The 20,762-nt window shown below is 35.7% G+C and overlaps 1 protein-coding gene across 10 annotated transcripts in view; it reads right to left on the bottom strand.

Annotated features, from left to right (window-relative positions):
* Scn9a (sodium voltage-gated channel alpha subunit 9) overlaps nt 1-20,762 on the bottom strand; it is a 74,813-nt gene that overhangs the window by 47,877 nt on the left and 6,174 nt on the right. For 2 of the 10 annotated variants that reach the window (XM_042694115.1, XM_042694114.1), the window contains exons 6-12: nt 19,873-20,085; nt 12,643-12,706; nt 11,523-11,664; nt 8,604-8,810; nt 6,313-6,600; nt 4,028-4,366; nt 908-1,037 (exon numbers count right to left, since the gene is read on the bottom strand). In XM_042694115.1, the coding sequence (XP_042550049.1) occupies nt 908-1,037; nt 4,028-4,366; nt 6,313-6,600; nt 8,604-8,810; nt 11,523-11,664; nt 12,643-12,706; nt 19,873-20,085 (1,383 nt within the window). Of the gene's footprint in view, nt 1-907; nt 1,038-2,244; nt 2,251-3,994; nt 4,367-6,312; nt 6,601-8,603; nt 8,811-11,522; nt 11,665-12,642; nt 12,707-16,120; nt 16,144-16,855; nt 16,864-19,855; nt 20,086-20,762 lie in introns of all 10 variants that reach the window. The other 8 variants (XM_042694121.1, XM_042694113.1, XM_042694117.1 and 5 more) reach the window with 8 other exon arrangements.

The raw sequence follows: 20,762 nt of genomic DNA, 5'->3' as shown, positions 1-20,762 counted from the left end.
GGAGAAGGGAAAAAACAAAATGCTTAAATAGGGATAAAAGTTGACCCATTGTATCAATGAGATGTACAAGACACTATGTTGAAAACAAACTACAACTTCAGGATTGGGGGCAGGGGGAAGAGTTGGGGAGGGAAGGGATGGTGGGGCAAATACAATGGAGGGGATAAAAATGCTGGATAGGAAATGTACTCATGTAACTGTAACCCCTCTGTACAGTATCTTTACAATAAAATATGTATACATTAAAAAATAAGGACTGATGTTTGAGAGTGAAATGTTTGCTTTCCAACAGCATAAATATGTTTTTCTGTTTCTTTGATCTCAGAACAATAGTAAGACAATTGTATTCTGGTCAGGAAAAGCTTTTACCAGAACCAATGGATAAGAAATAACTTATGAAAGAACTCACTAGTCACCCCATTGGTGTATTTTATTCTCACCTTAATCGTATGGGCTGGATTAAAAACTTGCCGTCATAATGGGAGGGTAGGGGGGATAAGGGTGAGTCTATAGACAAGGTCAACCCCAGGGCACATTCCAGAGTAGAAAGCAGCACATCTTTGAAAACTGACACCTGTGGCTGTCTTTGCTTATTACAGGGAGAATTTCAGAGAGATGAGGTCCTTTCTGAGACTGTACAGTGAGAAAATCGCACAGCCCTGAAGCAATGTGGCTTTCTCTCGCTAGTACTTTAATTTATCTTTGTAATGGCATTTCACATGATATCTATTTTTGAATCACAAAAGCAACATCCATTTTTAACCACATAAAAAAGATTTCATCAGTTTTTTTTAATTACTGCTAAAATCCAGTTTACAATTTGAAAATTCTTCCTCAGACCTTCATGGAACTACTTAAAGGTGAATTTAGCATCTATTTCAGCTAAGAAGATAAAACTACCACATACCTTCCACAGTGTTTGTTAATATGCTTGCTCTACTCATTGCTCTTTGTCTGAGGTGGGGATCATTCAGCATATCCTCCGACAGGAAATAAGAACTAGACCGTCTTTTTCTTCTTATTTGATTACTTGTGCCCTGAAATAAAAAAGATGATTAATTAAAGACTTAAGGGTAGAATTCTATCTGGTGTTTGATGCCTGTAATCCTAGCTACTCAGGAGGCTAAAATTTGAGAACAAATTTCAAAGACAGCCTGGACAGGAAAGTCCATGAGACTCACCTTCAGCTAAACAAACAAACAAACAGAGCCTGCAGTAGAACTGGAGCTGTGGCTTAAGTGGTAGAGCACTAACTTTGAGCAGAAAAGCTCAGAGACAGTGCGTAGGCCCTGAATTCACAACCACCACCACCACCAAAAATAGATTCTAATAAAGTATATCTATAAAGTAAAATCCTGCTTAGGTAGTTAGAGTGAATAATTAAAAGAAAGACTTCTAGATTCTTGGGTCCAGATTATGGATCTGCTACTTGTGAACAGCTGAGTATGGATCATAAGCAAGTTACTAGACTGTTTCATCATGGCTAAAGTAGAGATAGAAAACTTGCCTCATACTGTGGGTGAGCATTGAAACTTAAGTAAAACAAATCTAGCTGCTTTTGTGGTCACAGAACTTCTTCCATCTCCCTATCTTCTTGAATATCCAATTTATACAAATACTCTGCAGCACTGAATGTGTAATGTAGCAGAATTCACTATTTTCCAATAATATTTTCTATAATTACTCACAGTTGGGTAACAACACTAATAAAAGTTACCATAGTGAGTATAAGATGATAAAGGACTCAGCCTGAAAACAACACTCAGCACTGATGGAAGCTGTTGTAAAATGAAGAAAGTAAGCACCATCAGTAAGAGTTGATGCTGTACAGCTCTAGAAGTTATTGCCATGCAGGAATATGAGCTCAGGGACACCAGACATAGTCATTGTTTAAAGTGACAATGTCTTATTTTTAAGCATGGTAGCAAATTTCAATTTAGAAAACTATACTTGTTCAGTGCAGGCCAATATATACATTGTATACACACATATGCACACACATACATATGTCCACAAACAATTCCACAACTCTACAACTGTTATCTACTTGCCTTATGCACTATGCAATATATATTTTATAAAACTACGTATGTTAATATAGTTCATATAAGTATACAGTCTAGAGTTGTGTAGTTGTATAAATATAATCATTTATGTATGTATGTATATCTACATATATAAGTGTTCAGGCATATATATGTGTGTGCATGTATACATGTATGCACATATGTACAGAAAAATAACACATCACTATGTAAAGAGATCTCTCTATAACCACATTGTTTCTATTACAATCACTAATTTTACTTATTTTTCTAGAAGCAAATTATTTTCCTTCAAGCTTAGCAAGACTTTATTTACCTGATAATAATTTTTTCTTCTAGACATGTCAAAAGTATAGAAATTTTATCATTTGCCATTTTTTTCATCTAAAGTATGTATTATGCCAAACTTTTATTGCAATGGTTGCATTTATAATGCCTCTGCGTTTGCAATTTTGGCTTTAAGATTGTAGGCTTGATTTTTTTCTGTCAAAAATAATCCTTTAAATAAAACCACTTCCCTTCCTTTAAATATGTGTAATAATATCTAACTCTGATATATATTACATAATATTTTACACATTATGCACATCATTGAAAAAGAAAACATAAAAATAGACCCATGCAGTTCTAACATGCTTACTAATAAGAAAAAAAAAACCTTGACAGAAAGGCTGAAGCTGTATCATGCAAGCATAAAGGTGTCCAAGTTATCTCTATGCACATGCATTTATCCAAACTGAAACATGTGTGGTCATGGCTTTGATGAAATTTTATTCTCACTTAAAATACTACAAAGTCTGCTAATAGTAATACATTAACATATAGCATATATTAGGAGCCTGTAGGGTTAGTCCTAGCCCTTGATGATATTGAGTAGTGCAATAAAGAATAGTGAATGGATTAAGGAAGTATCCTAGAGAATCCAGGAATCTGAAAGATGTCATTTTCTTGCCTAATAAATTTCTATAGTCATTCAGGATTTCTTATTTCTTGGTACTGTTTTGGAGTCTTATCAGTTTTGTGTTCATGTGCATTTATTTGAGTCAGTGTATGGGTCTTAGCTCTATCATTCTGTATTCATAGTTGGCAGAGGAAAAGTCTTTTTTATTTATTTATTTTTTCATTTTTTTTTGTTGGTCGTGGGGCTTGAACGTGGGGCCAGGGCCCTGCATCTTAAGGTCTTTTGCTCAAGGCTAGTGCTCTATCACTTTGAGCCACAGTGCCACTTCCTGAAAGGTGCTTTTCAAATGAAAGCAGCATGTTCCATTGCTGTAGGGAATTAAGCACAGCCATTCTGAATTATTTGCAAGATAAGAAGCCTGCTTTCCATTGGAGAGTCAGCGGGGCAGGGAGGTTAAGAACCACAGCTGTGCAACATAGGGTCTTAGTTTAAACCTTAGCTTTTCTTTAGTTTAGTGATAAGAACAAACCCCTTTATTCCCCTGTGCTTCACTTTCCCCATTCACCTCATAGAGTTCTTGAAATCCTATGTTTTTGCTATAATAATAATTGTTATTATATATATACCTATATATGTAGTTGCCTGAAAAGACAGTAGGTGGCAAATAATCTGAATTTCTTTATTGATATGGAATGTATTATCAATGGATAAAATTAGCACTCTCAAAGCATTGTGTGCTGATATCTCTCTCTACCTCTCTCTATAGGTATCTTTTTAAAATCAACGAGTTGTAATTTTTAATCACAACATCAATAGATAAGTACTTTTGCAAAATGGGATATGAAGTATCTTGGAAGAGATGCCTATAACGAAAAGTGAATCAAGGAAGTAAATGAGTTAAAAGTTTGAGAAGTATTTCCACTTTCTAAAGAGTGAGATAGGATTGCAGAATGCAGTGCCATTCATGGGCCAGAAGCAGGCCCTCAGCAGAGAGACTGATGCAGAAGAAAAATCCCAGCCATGCCTAAGCTATGGAAAATGTCCTTACGCTCTCATCAGAAGTTGCCTTATCTATTATCACCTCTGGAAGAAGCTGTCCATTGGGGAGCATGAGGGCTGAGGGTCCATCAACCAGAGACACCACACCATTGCAGTCCACGGCACTGTGCATCTTCCCGTTCACTGGCAGCATTGGGGGGGACCTACTGGCCTGGCTGATGTTACTGCTGCGCCGTTCCCAGGGTCTGTGAGGCACAAACAGTGAACCCCGTCTGCTCTCATTGTCTCCAAAAATGCTGTGCTCATCGTCGGCAAATTCTGTCTCAGATCCTATCTCTTTTCCTCGCCCCTTGAAGCTGAAAAGACTTGTTCGGCTGCTGCGCCTTGCAGAAAACAAGGAACCAGGGATGCTGAGTGGTGACTGCAGAAAAAGCAAATAAATATAAGGTGACCTGTGTTTGAATAGCAGTAAAAATCAGAAAACTACCACTGAACTTCTGGACCTGATGGCAGAAGATAATTTCCCCTAAATAAAGGATGAGCTAATTTGGTAAATTCATTCTTTTATGTCCAGATAGGTTATCTGCATAGCTCAACGTGGTTACATCTTACAGTGGCCTCTCTATTAAGCACATAACTCATCTTGTTTGATAGGCATCACTTATAAAGAAATTACTCATTGAAATCTGTCATTTAGTTTATCGTATATCAGTCCCCAATCTCCAGAAGAAATTGTAACTTATTTTTTTGGAACTTTCTTAAGTGTAAAGACCATGTAAACTGTAAAGACCAAGCATCAGCTTCACTGTGTTACATAACTTGCAAGTACACTGTATGACCTGGAGCTTTTTTAGTACCACAAGCTTATAAAGTCACAAAACTCAGAACATGCAGAAGAACTTGTCCTTGATCAAAGGGGGATGGGGAGGGGGGTGGAAATTAAACCTAAATGACCCATGTCCAGGATGAACTGTTCCTATAAACCAAAACTCAAGGTAAACTCTTTGAAAGCATCAAGTTTAATAAACACCAGTACTTGCTATTATAAAGACAAATTAACTGTCATTGACATGAATCTGATGAGATTTTCACCTTACAACAAGCATGTGTAGTTCTTGTCAACTTATTAAAGCTGATGTCATGTGTTTTCATGTTCCACCTCACCATCAAAAAATCTTTTAAAACAGTTTTGTGGACTCTGTATTTTATTTCTGTGTGTCTCACAGGGTCTTGAAGTTGCATGGGGTAGAAGTTTGAAATTTTAAGTGAAGGCAAAGTTGAAGCAAGTAATAACTATGTGGTATGGAAGAGCAGATAGGGAGAATGGAGGACAGAAGAGTAAGCGTTGGATGAGAAGCATCTGAGCTAATGGGGGAGCAGGTGGCACAGTGACAGGAGCCATTAGGAGAAAAGCATTTCAGTTCAAGAGAGATGTGTGCACTAAGTAATAAAAGCAAGAAGGCATGAAAACCTGCAGTAAGAGTGAAACTCACAGTTTGGTGAGTTTCTGGGAAGGAAGAGAAAGCTGAGAAAGTAAAGCCAAAGGCTGTTTATGGTATGGATAAGATTTGGATCTTGTTTTCAGTGGTTGTTTAACAGAATATCTTTAATTTCTCTCTCTCTCTCTCTCTCTCTCTCTCTCTCTCTCTCTCTCTCTCTCTCTCTCTCTCTTTCTTTTCAAGCTGGGTAAGGGACAACTAGATGTTTTTAGAAAAATGATTTTATGTCGGTCATGTGGTGGAGGAAGTGTTAAGAAGAATAGAGACCCTGGTTTATCTTTGGGGTCTGCACACAGTTGTAGGCAGAGGGGCCTGAGGTGTGAGTTTCAGATGAATAAGTAAGACAAAAAGCAGTTCCACACAAATAGATAAACAGACTTCCTAAAGGTAGGTCTATAGTAAGTACATAAAGCTACTATTGAATAGCTTTTGTGATTGGAGGTGGAGGATGTCTGCACATTGGGTGCCTGATATTGACTGCTGATACCATTGCCTGGAGTGTGAAGAATCAAGATAAACCTAGTCCAAGATTGAGTATTTAAAAGTGCAACTATTATATAACTATGAAAGTCACCCTATTATGTGAATAGTGTCTTCATTTTTATAATGGTTCTAAGGAATATATTGTTTTAGAAACTTGATGAGTAAAGAAGGTAGAACAATGTTGAAACTGTAATTCCCTTCAAACAACAACTTAAAGCCACGTCCAATTTCTTTCCATGAATCAGCAGCAATATATGGATTTTTCTAAACCTATAGGCACACCAATGAAACAACGCACATCCTTCTCCTGGGGTGTCTAGCCCTAGAGTAAACCCTGTGGACTGCTTTCCTGGGTGTGCCGACACAATTGGAGTGTCTGTGTTACCTGATTAGGGGTGGACAGTCTCTTCTCTCGTGCTCGTTTATGACTTTCAACACCCAGGTGGAAGCTTTTCCTTCTGATGCTCTCTTCTGATCCGGATTTGGACAACTTCTCCTCATCTCCCTTTTCCTCCCCACTGGAGAGTTTCTTTTGATTCTTTTTCTTTCTTCTGTTTCTTCTTTCCTTAGCACTCTTTGAACTCAGTTTGGATGTTTCAGAAGAACTCTCTGAGAGGCCCATGATTCTGCTTCGTCCAATACTTGTGTATTCAGCAGCTGCTACTGCTATTGCCTGTTGGGCCAAGACATTCCACGTATGTAAAGCATCAAAACTCTGGGAAATTCTATTACAGGATACCCATCTCTTGATTTAGTTGGGTTCTAAAAGTGGTAAGGACCTGGAAGCACACTGCTTCTTCATCTACATTGCAATGAAGCTCCATTGTACTTCAAAATCTAACTATTACTTGTTACCAGATTGCTTACCACAAAGCAATTTATATAGTTTATGTTGCAATTTTACTAAATAGTTTTGTGGACATAGAATTAAAAATAAGGAGTTCACATACCCAGTAATTAGCTCAATTTTATCAATAGAGTCATTGTACTATATAGCTTAATGGTACTGAGTATTTTGAAAACAAAAATTAAGTACTAAACATAATAGCATCTGAAAAAACGTCCATCTCAAAAATCTCAGGTCAGCTAACATTATCCTAAAAAGATGTTCTAAAGTTTCTCTAAATGGTACATGTGGTAATTTGACACCCGTATTATCTCTATAAAATTAGCTTTTAATGAAAGATAATTCTTTCGTGGGGCCTTAACTTGGCCTGGGCGCTGTCCCTCAACTCTTCAGCTCAAGGCTAGTGCTCTACCACTTGAGCCATAAGTGCCACTTCCGGCTTTTTCTGCTTATTTGGTGCTAAAGAATCGAACCCAGGGACTCATGCATGCAAGGCAAGCACTCTACCACTGAGCCAACTCCTGCCTGAAAGATAATTCTTGTAAAAGATTGAGATATAAGATACAAAGTAGTAGAAAGTAATTATAGTCTTATCTCATAAATATTACTAGAGTTGGTATTGATTCTTTTCTTTTTGTAATTTAAATTTTATTTTAAAGGTGACTGACAGAGGGGTTACTGATTCTAGTCTTTCTTTTCTTTTCTTTTTTATTGTGAGAATACCGTACAGAGGAGTTACAATTTCATGGGCAAGATAACGAGTACATTTCTTATCAAGCATTGTTGCCTCCTCTTTGCTTCCCCTTCCCATCCTTTCCCATACTCCCCCCACATCCCCCCATCTGCTCCCCCCCCCACCAAAGTTGTAAAGTTCGCTTTTCGACATAATGACTTGTACATCTCGTTGCAATGGGTCCAACTGCATCCCTAGTTAAACGATTTGTTGATTCTAGTCTTTCATGTCTATAATTTTAAAATTATGAACATATCTTATTACTTACTTTAATATATTTCTCTCATGAATCAGATTTTTCTTAAGCTACCCAGTTTTATGGATGAACAAAAGTCTAAGCTACAAGATAAAATCACTTTAACTTTTCATTTTCTTAATTTAAATATTTTCTCATTTTTACTAATGTTTAAAATGCTATGCTATTTGTACTTGCATATTGAAATTTCTCTACATCACAGATTACCATTCTGCCTTAATAACTTTAGATTCTGTGAGGATATTTAACTGGATCCAGTCATCAAAAAATTAAGGATTTTTGCAGCATATTTGAAATTATGTTTTAGTTACTCAGAGATTCCTCAGCTTTTCTCCTGAAAAGCTCTTTGGAGAAAGTTTAGAGATGACTCTTCAATGACATGTGACTTGGTCTTTGTTATCACCTCCATCATTGTGACTTTCTTAATTTTCAAGTTTTAATTCTAGAAATATTCCCATTAAAAAATTGATGCATATATTGCTATCTTCTCCTTCGTCTACCTGTTAACTTTAGCATTAGAATAGTTTTCCTTAAACCATTTTATAGAATGACTCTGGGGAAATGAATCATTCGTATTCTGAACCTCTGCATAATCCCCTACTCACCGAGGTGTTGTGAGTGACAGGTTTAGGACAACAACCTCAGAACATCTTAAACACTACTCATAGATGAATACCAGGAAGGCATTGATTCTAGCTCAGTTCAGAACTGGCTCCTTCATTAAAGGAAAACTGGGATAGGCTGAGCATAAGGAAAATCCAGGATAGGCTGGGCATACAGCCTGTGTTATATCTTTTGCATCTCTACCTTTAGGAACAGTTTTAAACCAAACAGCAGTACCTCAGCTTCTTCTTGTTCTTTTTTGAGTCGATCTAACATCTGCTGAAATTCTATCTCTTTCTGTTTAGCTTCTTCAATGTTGGCTTGATTCTGCTCTTCATAGGCCATGGCCACCACAGCCAGGATCAAGTTGATCAGGTAAAAGGAACCCAGGAAAATGACCACAACAAAGAAGATCATGTAGGTTTTGCCAGCAGCACGCAGTGTCTAATGAAAAAAGGGAAATAATTTCTATTTTGATAATAGGAAAAGGTTATCATAAACTATGTGTGAATCTTGACATGGAGACATTGACTATTTCATATTAACTTATGATTTAAAAGTATAAAAGAGTAAATTTAAAAATCCATGGCAACCTATCAGAATTAAAACAAACACATTTTAGTACAATAAATACAGTGATTAGTAGGTCATTACGTATAATAGTGGAATAATTTTGTTTTTCTCAGTTCTAAAATTAATAGGAAAATTAGCTCATATGATCTTTTGAAAATGTTTGAAGCATTATCTGTAGACTTTTGATGTGTTAAGATGTGTTAAGATTCTTTTCTTTTTTTTTCTTTACAGTCCTTGGGGCTTGAAATCTGGGCTTGGGAGCTGTCCCTGAGCTTCTTTTGCTCAAAATGAGCACTCTCCTACTTGAGCCACAGTGTCACTTCAGGATTTTTTTGAGTAGTTTATGGGAGAAAAAAGTCTCAGGGAGTTCACTGACTGAGCTGGCTTTGAGCCATTATCCTCAGATTTCAGGTTTAACTTGAGTAGCTAAGATTACAAGTATAAGCCAGCCACCAGCACCCAACTAAAATGCATCCTTTAACATAAAATACTAATTATTTTTAGTTTAATGTAAGACATTATCCTCATTGAGTAAATTTTTTTTTGGTTGTGGGGCCTGAACTCTGGGCCTGGGCACTGTCCCTCAGCTCTTCAGCTCAAGGTTAGTGCTCTACCACTTGAGCCAAAGCGCAACTTCCAGCTTTTTCAGCTTATGTGGTGCTGAGGAATCAAACCCAGGGCCTCATGCATGCAAGGCAAGCGTTCTACCACTGAGCCTCAGCCCATGAATTTGTTTTTAACTAATCTTCTCATTAATAATTTTAAAGTGCAATTTATCTTTCATCATTCATTCCTTTTTTTTTCTTTTGGCAGTATTGGGGTTTGAATTGAGGGCCTCACACGTGTTAGGGAGGTGATCTCATTTAAGTCACTCTGCTAGTCTCTCATACATTACATTTTACATTTTAAAATTGATTCAAAATAGTATCAACAAACTTTAAAATAAAAATCTTTCTCAAATATCGGAAGCCAAGCAACTCAATCCCTTTTTCTATCAGTTTGTTGTTATTATGTTCTTCTTTTAAATACATTTCTATAGTATAATTGACAGCTCATGAGTACAGTCATTTTATTTTTCACTGGAATTTCTGTATTAACAATGCCAGTGTTACTTTCTCTAGTGGTTAACAGAAGCATCATTGAAAGTCTACCTCCGTTAGAATATGTCCCATTAATTATTGCCTTTGAAAGCCTGTTTGATCTTTGTTATTTTGAATGGTGAAAAGTTATACATACCTCATATTTCAGTTTGCATTTTTCTAATTGTGGTAGAAGCTCCCGTCTATTTTGTATTATAACAATTGGAACCTGGTTCACTGAGGACACCTGGGAAGCTGGGAAGGAGGGTTGCTGGAGCACAGGCACTTAAGGAAACCTGGGCTAAGTAGTGTTGTTCCATTCCCAGCCACCCTCCAAATCATTTGTGTTACTTTTCTTCCTTACAATTTTCATGTAGTTTTTATACTTACAATATTCTCAAAAGTTAAGTAAATATATGAACACACCTCATGTAGAATTCATGAGGCAAGTGGTTCATTGCAATCATTTCAGTTCTTTTGGGATTGGGTGCTAAGAATACATCACAACTTCAAGAGGGTCACATCAAGGTGTGAGGTGTGAATGAAAAATTATAGCACAAGAGACTGATATTATAAACTGGGGGATTGTTCATGGGCCATGAAAGTCTAGAGCAGGAGCAATTGACTGGAGGAAAAGTATTAGAGAAGTAATAGTTTAAAAAATTAATAAGATATAGTTTTTTATATAAGGCAATTTATTGTGACATTTCCATATATGCATCCATTGACCCCAAACTCATCCGCTCTATCAGTTTCTCTACTTCTCTTACTCCTTTTTAAAACAATTTTTCAACAGATTTCAATGTTCTATTCTAACACGTGTATATAAAGTAGTTGGACCACATTTATCACTAGTTTCTCCATCTCTCTTCATCTCTAATTTTGCCTAGCACCTGGTACCCAAAAAGCCTGTTTCACATTCAGCCGTTCATATTCAAGTATATACCAAAGGAGTAGGGATTTCACATGCATATATCACTGTGCTTTAATTAGGCTGACCCTCTCATGTGTTCTCCTTTTCAATCTTTCCCACCTCACTATTATTCAGCAGCTTCAGTGAGTTTTATTATGCTACCTTCATATATAAAATCAATGCATTTCAGTGTCATTCACCTTCTATCATTAAGAAAATGTGAGTCATTGTAAACAGGAGATCAAAGTAAAACACATGGGGAGCCTATGAGAAAAGGAGAACCTCATGCACTCAGGACACCTCAATTGCATGAGGAAAACAGAGTGTTAGTAGCTTGAGAGACCATTACAGGATGTTTACTGATACTTCCTTTTAACCCAATAGGATGATATATTGAAGAAGAGAACATAGAACATGTCTGTAGGATGAGAGATTTATTTATGTTACAAGATGTATCCATTCCAATCACAGTAATAAACAGTACTGTTTTCTATATTTTCAACTGACTGAAATATTTATTTATGAAGCCAGAAAATGATATGCACCAAATACTTATGTCATTCATCCATGCATACTTCTCCTGGCACTCACCTGTTGGTAAAGGTTTTCCCAGTAATCCTGAGTCATCAGCCGAAACAAGGCTAAGAAGGCCCAGCTGAAAGTGTCAAAGCTGGTGTAGCCATAATCAGGGTTTCTTCCAGCCTTGACACAAGAGTAGCCCTCTGGACACTGACTACACAAGAAAAAGGACATTATATCTCAGCATGCCTTCAGGAGACAAGGTAAAGAGTTCCACAGAAAATGACAGTATCAAAGTTCCTTTTATTGGGGGACAGTGTTGAATAATGTCTAAGAACACGTTATTGGGAGTCAGGAAGAAGTGGGTTGAAATCCCACTCTACTATTTGCTTAGTTGATGACCTTGTCAACTTGCTTGAAGGTACTGTTCTTTCCCTTTGTGAAATCAGGATTATAGTACTTAACTCACAGTGATAATATTGGTATTAGATTTAGATATGAGAATGTATATTGATTCCTCATCCTATTTTCTGCACATAAAAAAGCACTGTATAAATGTTAGATGGGATTAGCAACATCATCAATATCATCAAAACTCAGAAACCTCTACCAGATGTTATGCAATAATTCATGGATCAATTAGGCTTGATGTGAAGTCCTCTACCAAGATTGCTTCTCCAAATATCATTCTTGGAGTGAATTAGAACAAGGAATAGTCAAGATATAACATTTGTGAAAGTTCATAGTTTTGTAGCCTTAAAATATTGTTCCTTTTTAAAATTGATGCATTGTTTTTCATGATAGCATTACATAAATGCAGCGGATTACATAAATACAATGCTATAAGATTTGAGTTGGGAAGCAGCAACTATTTCTAGTTGATTTTATGATCCCAATGTCCCAAGTCTGCTGCAAAATAAAGCCAATGAGGGAAAAATAGAAGGGTATTTGGATAAACGTGAAGTTCTTAAAAATATCTTTACCTAATGTAAGGGGAACAAAAATCTACTTTGTTACCTACAAGGCATATGTAGTCTGATGAGTTGAACTTTGGCATGAAAAGACAAATTGATTTTACTAGTTTGTATTTCTAGTAGAAGAAGCACTGAACTAAAGCTCTAATCAGCAAATTAAATGAGTATGCATTTTTCTTCTTTTGCATCATTTAGAGTTTTAGAAAACGTTTACATACCCTGAATCTGTGCTGAAGCCACAAAGGAGAGCATCTTTGGATCCCTCCAGGTAATAAAAATATTCTGTTTAGGAAAAATTTGAAGAATATAGCATTACAGAATGTAAGATTTAAGAGTAATATAGAAGGTAAATTAATGAATACAAAGACACCCATGTATATTCAGACCTGGTTCCAGGTAAAGAGACTGAACTTATGTATTATTTTCTCTTATACTATTGATTAAATATTGATTGATAACTTCTCTAGGCCAGAGAGTGAGTATAATAACAAACAAGATTGCTAACTTTGTGGATCTTCCTTTATGTTTGATGAAAGTAGGAGTTGGAGGTAGAGGAATGAATCTACATGGGCATTTCAGACTGATTTACTTATGGTGTGGACTTTATTTATTCCCTATGATATTCATGTGTTGGAGGTTTGCTCTCAATTCAGTGTTTACAGGTAGAACCTATGGAAAGTGTTTAGATCCTGAAGGCTCTAATTTGATAAATGGATTAACCCATTTGTGGGTTCATTATTAAGATATAGGTACATGGTGGAAACCTATAGAGGCAGAAATCAGTTGGAGAGCACAGGTTGGGCACCTTAACAAATTAAATTTTCTTAAAATACCATGTTATCCACCCTCTTCTTGCTTATAAATATCACATGTATTCAGGGTTATATGATCATATATGTATTTGTTATTCCTTCCCCCCTATCTCGGGCCAATCACTTTACGATTTATATCACAAGCCAACTATTGCTTCTTCTCTATTTATTTAAAACCTCAATATTCTATTCTTTATCCCCACTTGTTAGCTGGTTAATGGTGACTTTCCCCTATTTTGTTCACCTTTCTCTCATTAACTTCTGCAATCAATCCTGTTATTCACCTAGAAACCAAGAAGTCATCTTTATATTCCATATCACACCAGAAAACTGCATTTTGAAAAAGCACATGATTCTGGAATTACTGCTCATAGACTTGCCAATCTATAGATGGCTAGTATAAGATAGTTTACACTTGCCTACTTCTTATTGACCTGAAATTAAGGTCATTAAGAGTTAAGAATTTATATCTACATCTTATATCTATTATTATATACATAAAACTATCATTGTTATAAGAAAAAATTATATGCAAATGTGTGAGGAAGGTAATTTCTCCTTCTCCTCTTCCTCCTCCTCCCCCCTCCTCCTCCTTCCTCTTCTTCTTGCTTTTTCCTTCACCTTTTCTCTTTCTTCATTCCTCTTTCTCATCTCCTTTCATCCTCTTCTTCCTCCCCTTTCCTCCCCTCTCCTCCTCCTCTTCCTCTTCTTCTTCCCCCTTCTCTTTGCAATGTGGTCTCAATATGTTGCCCAAGTTAGTCTTGTATTTGTAATCCTACAGCTTCAGCCTCCTAAACAGCTGGAATTGCAGGCCCATACCATTGTATTAGGCTATGATGTGAGGTTGAGCTTTTAGTAAAGAAAGGCTATAAAGTATGGAAAGGCTTTGCTCTCCAAAGCAATAAGAATGTAATCTGTATTCTGAAGTAGAATGACTAAGTTTCAAAATGAGAAAGAGGAAAAGTGTAGAACTTACAGCTGAAGGCAAATAAGAAGGTCATAGAAGAATTGTGAAAAATAAATTTTGAGAAAGATATTTTGTGTGTGATCAAGCAGGCTAGGACTAGAAAGAAATTGTTTATATAATTTTTCTAATAACTTAACATTAACGTCAAAGTACGCTGATTAAAATCTAGAATTTGGTCCTCTCTGTTAAAACATAGCTTTCTTGAAATTCATTTGCTCTTAAGAAATTCAAGGTCAGGAGGTGTTGTTCAGGTGGTAAAATGCCAGCCTACTAAGCCTAAAGCCCAGACTTCAGCCCCAGATTTTGTTTCCTTTGAACCAAGTATTTTTTGGATTTAACAATATAATACCCTGTGTTTCGTGTTCTTTCTCTTTATTATAGATTTTGACATAATTTGCAGCTACTTGACTTCTTGAATTCCTGAGTGTTGGGTTTGGGCATGTACTACCACACTATTTTCTTTTTCTTGATTACTTTTTCAATGGCTTCAAAAATAGAACGACTTTATGAGAAGAGTCTAAATATTTCTACCTATGTGACTCTCTGCATTTGACTATAAATCTTTGTCACTCTGATTAAGTGAAGAACTGTTTTTCAAATTACCTGTGATCCTGCATAATCAAATTTTGTACCTTTTGATATTTTTGAAAAACTTCTCAAATTCTAGATTAAATATTTCTCCTGACCCAAAGATAACTTTTGAAGTTTTACGTACTACCCAGCTCAAAAGTATAATACCTCTCCTTAAAAGAATAAATATATTAGCTGGACACCAGTAGCTCATATCTATAATACTAGCTACTCAGGAGATCTGAGAATCACAGTTTGAAGCATGCCAGGGGAAGAAAAGTCCCCGTGGGACTCTTAATCTTTGATTAACCGAGAAGTGCTGCTGTGGCTCCATAGGTAGAGGGCCAGCCTTGAGCATAAAGAGGGTCAGGGACAGCACCCAGGCCCCTAGTTTAAGCCCCACAACTGATGACAAAAAGAAGAAGGAGGAGGAGGAGGAGGAGGAGGAGGGGGAGGAAGAGGAGGAGGAGGAGGGGGGAACAAGGAGGAGAGGGAGGAGGGGGAGGAGGAATAAACATTGATGGGGGAGAAAGAGGGGCTAGGGGTGACAATGATCAAGATGCATTCTACTCATGAACTGACCCTGTTGAACTGAAACTCTTTGTATATCTACTAAAACATAATTTAAAATATTGAAAATAAACATTAAATTAATTGAGCATAATAAATTATATGACAAATGCCATCAAATAATAAGTAATAATAAATTTTTGAGTTATATTTTTATGGATGTTTTATTATTAGTATGTGTGACAGAAATTATAAAAATTCCTACAAATCTGAGCATTACTCATCCTATTGATTATACATGGTCAGAATTCTTGAACTATAAAGAAAAATTGATGTATTCTCTTTTATAAAACTAAAAACAGAACTTCAAATTAAATAAACATTAAATAAATACTTTGGCAGGTTTTCATACCAAGTGAGCCAGTACTGACATTGTTAACGAATGCAATTTGGTTTGAGTCAAGTGATTTTAACCTATGTCACAAACGTTGCTATGTGCTGATTTGGAGACGTCAGTGTGGTGAATACATGGTGTAAAATTCCAGGGTAATTGTGGAGGATTTCCCTGCCTGGATCTTCCTAGCCCCTAAAATTTCTATTCTCATAAGCTCTTTACTCTTTGACTCATCTTGAGTAGACAAAATGAAAGATGAAAAAAGTACCTAAGACTATTATAATGTCATTAAATTGCTTTATGGCCTCTGTGTAGCTGGTCAAGCCCATAAATGCTAATAGGCAACAAAAAAAAACAAACAAAGGTGATACATCTTTGATATCTGTTGCATGACTTCAGCATTTACTGATGGATTTCATTCAATTTTCATATTCAATGCATACTTTCTGGCTGTATAAAACCTTTCCTGTGGAGGAAGACCAATCAACGCTAAAATAGTAGTTAAAACTCCATTGGAAAATGTGTTTCCTTTATGTAAAAAACATCCTATGTATCTCCACCTACAGAAGTATTTGTTTTACCAGAAAAGTCACAGTACAATTGAAGAAGGTATTATACAAACACTGACACTAAGCAAAACTGATTGAATGAATTGCATTGTCTTGGCCAAAGGTATTAGCACTGGTCCTGATGGCAGGGAAATTTACCTTGGCTAGTATTATCTTTTATAAGAGAGAGAGAACTGGAAATCATATGTATTTCATGTTCTTATAAATATTCACAGGATGTAAAATTACAAGGCTTAATGTATTATACCAGTATGTATTTTCACAAGGCAAATTAGATTTTCATGACCCACCAAATAATAAAAACCAAATCATTTATAAATCTAGAACATGAAGAGTGGATCTTTTGGGTACAATAATAGCAAAAAAAAATAGTGTGAAAGGCTTCATAGTATTTAGAAGAGCCAGTAGAAAGCAGAATCACATGCATATGACATCAAAATTTCATGATCAAAAAACTTGGATGTGCATTTCTCAACCCAAGATAATTTATCTAGATTCGTAATTCTATACAATCATTGGGGATTTAAAGGTAGAACTGGCTCTCAAATTTTCTGAGTCAAATGGCTTCCTACAGATGGACAGCTTTATCAGTCTTCTCTCCTCTATTACCATAAAAACTTTGTCCCCTTCCTCTTTCCCCTATGTTTCTTTTTCTCCTTATGCTTGGAAGGATAATGTTAAAGCAAGATTTAGTGAACAGTATCTCCTTTAGGTGATCTAACCGAATGCTGTACATACCATCTCAAATTAAATCTTTACATAATTTGAGGAGATTCTCTAGTTTGGCCTAGAAAAATGATATTCCAAATGAGATCATTTGTTCAAATTGAATTTCTTTTCCTTTCTTTAGCTACAAGTACTCAGATTACTTGCTCAAATATAAGAGCTTGCAATACTTGTAAAACATTCAAAGTTAAAATATACCAGAAATTGAATAAAGAAAGTAAACAAGAAAGACAATCTCTCCAACCAGGAAAAGATCCAATATCAGAATGTTTGACAAATGTCAGTAACAGTTGCCTACTGGAGACCCTAGCATACAAGGCATCCCACAAGGATCAGCCTGTTCAGGGAAATTTTTTCTACATATAGAATCTAATATTATGATTATTTTGGCCAGGTACATGGTCAACTTCCTGTCTCAAGGAGAGGAAAATAATGAGCCCATGTGAATTATGGATCTAATACAGGTACTGTCAATTCGTATTGCAAAGTCAATTGTCTCTTAATTTGTACTGTAGAATAAAGAAGTATTTCCCAGCAGGCATGAATTCCTCCAAATATGTACTTTTTGATAGACTACTCCTTCCCTAGATTGGCATAAATGCAAATGTAGTTAAGTTTTAAAAAGTCAATCTTAAACTACTATAGATAGCATGAGGCTCTGAGTTCAATTAAAATATAATTCCAGAAACTAGATAAAAAGAAGGAAAAATGCTAAATTCCTAGCCAAATGGTAGCAGTATTTTAAGTATTTTATTTACAAACATTTAGTTTTCTTAAGTCTTTTGTTATTTTTCAATTTATTTTATTTGATTGTAAAGCTGCTGTACAGAGGGGTCACAGTTACATGAGTAAGACAATGAGTATATTACTTGTGGATCATTGTTACCCCTTCCCTTAGTTGTTGTTGTCCTACTATCCATCCCTTCCCTCCTCCACCTCCCACATTCCTACCCTCCACACCATCCCCCACCCTCTTCCTCCCCCCCCCACATACACCCGAAGTTATAAAGTTCATTTCCAGTATACTGTCCTGTGGGTATCCTTGTTGCAATGGGTCATCCTGTGTCCTTCTTTCAGTGTTTTGTTATTCCCCTTCCCCTCCCCAGATTAGACATACGTATATACAAGATGCAGGGTACCAAAGTCAAGTAAAGCGACAACTGGGGATATGCCACAGGGGAAAGAACATACAAAGGAAACAACAGCAGCAACAACAAATAAAATCACATGGTACATTTCAAACAATAACAATAAAGGCAGACCTCTTGTGTTCCTATCTTGGGGTTCATTTCACTTAGCATCATCTTACGTGATCATTTGTACATGGCTTTTGAGCATTTCAGCTTCAAATACTTTTATTTACAAATTTTTACCAAGTTGGTTAGGTTGTTTATTTCTATTTTGCTCAATGAACGGGAAAGGATGCATTTAGTTAAAAAATGTGTACTGCTCTTCATTATCTAAAGAGAGTCCTTCTCTTTGTTATCTGACCCCCTTTAGGGACCAGTATGTATGTTGGAATGTTTTCTTGTCTCATTATTATTCTTGAATCAAACGAATAAGGTTTGTCTGTTCATACATAATGTCACTCATATACATTCCATGTATTAGAAAGGGAACACAATTGTGATCTTATTTTTACTAGTATTCAACACTCCTGTGATAAACACTATATGGGGCTAATTAATAAGAGAACACAGTCATGAGTTGTTTAAGATACTCTAATACACACTTTTGACTTAAGCAGACTTCTGAGACTGTATGTAGATCATCCCTTGTACCTATGGCAAGAGGTTGAAATTTGATGGGATACCATCAACCTATATTGAGAAAAATAATCAGAAATAGCTATAAAATTTATCATTTGCTTTATGGATAATGCTGATAAGGCTGAGTAAACTTTTCTGCTTTATACCAAGCTAAATAATCTACCAACATATAAAATGATGCTAAGCAAAATGAATCCCAAGATATGGAAACAAGAGGTTTTTCTTTGTTGTTTTTAATATATTATGTGGAGCTATTTCTTTTTTCTTGCAATTCCCTCCCACCATAGTTTATCCCTTGTTGTCACTGTATTTGATTTTGGTACCCTATGTATTGTATATATGTTTATCTGAATTAGGGAAGAAAGAGGAACAACAAAATGGTGAGACAAAGGACAAAGAGGGAACCAATGCAACAGTGATACTCACAAGACGATACGTTAGAAATGAACTTTACAATGTGGGAGGAGTCATTGCTGGGGGGAGAGAAAGCAGGAAAAATGAGGGAGAGGTAACAATGTTTGACAAGAAATGTACTCACTACTTTACATATGTTACTGTAACCCCTCTGTTTATCACCTTGATGATCAAATTAAATTTAAAAAAATACCGAGATATATTTTAATATTGATCATTAATTTTATCACTGTTATAAGTTAGCAAGATATTGCAGTTATAAATATAATCTAAATATAAAAATACAGTTTTTGTATAATTGCCACATTATATTATAAATATGCCACATTATATAATAAATATTAGTATGGATTTAGTATGTATCTACATGTATTACATACTAAAACTGCAACATATAAAATCTATAATATGCTATATGGTTAAATGTAACTGTTATATTATAAATTATTATTTTTCCCTAGCAAAACTTGATTCCTTTTATTTTATAGAAATCAAGAGTTATTAAACTACCCCATGTTCCTATTAGCAAACCTTCTACAAAGCTTAGAGCAGGATAGATTTATAAAATTCATCTGTAACATGATAAAAGCTCATGGTGGCAAATTGCATATTTAACCAACTTTGAAATAATTAAAATGAAAGCAACCTTTCCTTAGTAGAAGAGAACAATTTGTTTGGATTACTTTAATCTATACATAACTAAAGGCATAGTCTTACTTCTTAGTTCATCTTCACTCTCTGTACGATTCAATATGCTTTCCAGTGTTTCATTATTTTCAAGGTTATTCCGGAAACATTTATGCTTCAAGTTGCCCATAAAGAGCTGCAGCCCAATGAGAGCAAACACGCTCAGACAGAACACAGTGAGGATCATGACGTCGGAGAGCTTCTTCACCGACTGGATGAGGGCCCCCACAATGGTCTTCAGGCCTGAAATGGAGAACAAAGGCATTCATAACGACAAGTTCATAATCATAGATTCCACATGACAAACAAAAGTGAAGTACAAGCTTTCCTAAGGATGCATGCAATATGTGACGTCAGTGAAGACAGTATTATAGCAATATAATTCATGAAATCCTACTAGCTTGAAAGAGTGGATTTGCCATTTTATATATACTTTAATTCTATACATTACAGTAATGCTTAAAAATAGTAAAATATTCACAAATAGATCATCGAATGAATTCTTTATTAACTCAAATCTGATCCATATTTATTTGTAAACATAGTTTTTAAATCTCGAATTCAGTGAATTCTTCTCAGACAAACCATTTCTCTACAATGGCTCCCAAACAAATAATGAAACTGAACGAAGCACATATTGATAATTTATAATGAACCAATTTCAAATAAAGAATGGTTTGCCGAGAGAGACATGAAACAATGTGCCATGCAATACTCCCATGCTACTGTTTCTTACTGATTTTCTTAACTACATGAGAATGGGTTAAAATTAATTGAAATTTTCCATTCTGGATTAAGCAAGTAGCAAATGAGCCTTGAAACAGAAGGGAAAATTTCAAGTAGAGATGTAAGCTGTGTGGTTATCTTCATCTGCCAAGACCATGCAATTGATTAAACTCAGAGGCTGACTTTAAATCATG

The sequence above is a fragment of the Dipodomys spectabilis genome, unplaced genomic scaffold (genome assembly GCF_019054845.1).
Source record: "Dipodomys spectabilis isolate Male_0828 unplaced genomic scaffold, ASM1905484v1 ptg000174l, whole genome shotgun sequence".
Lineage (NCBI taxonomy): Eukaryota > Metazoa > Chordata > Mammalia > Rodentia > Heteromyidae > Dipodomys > Dipodomys spectabilis.
The sequence above is the reverse complement of the archived record's forward strand: the minus strand, read 5'-3'. Positions and strand labels throughout refer to the sequence as shown.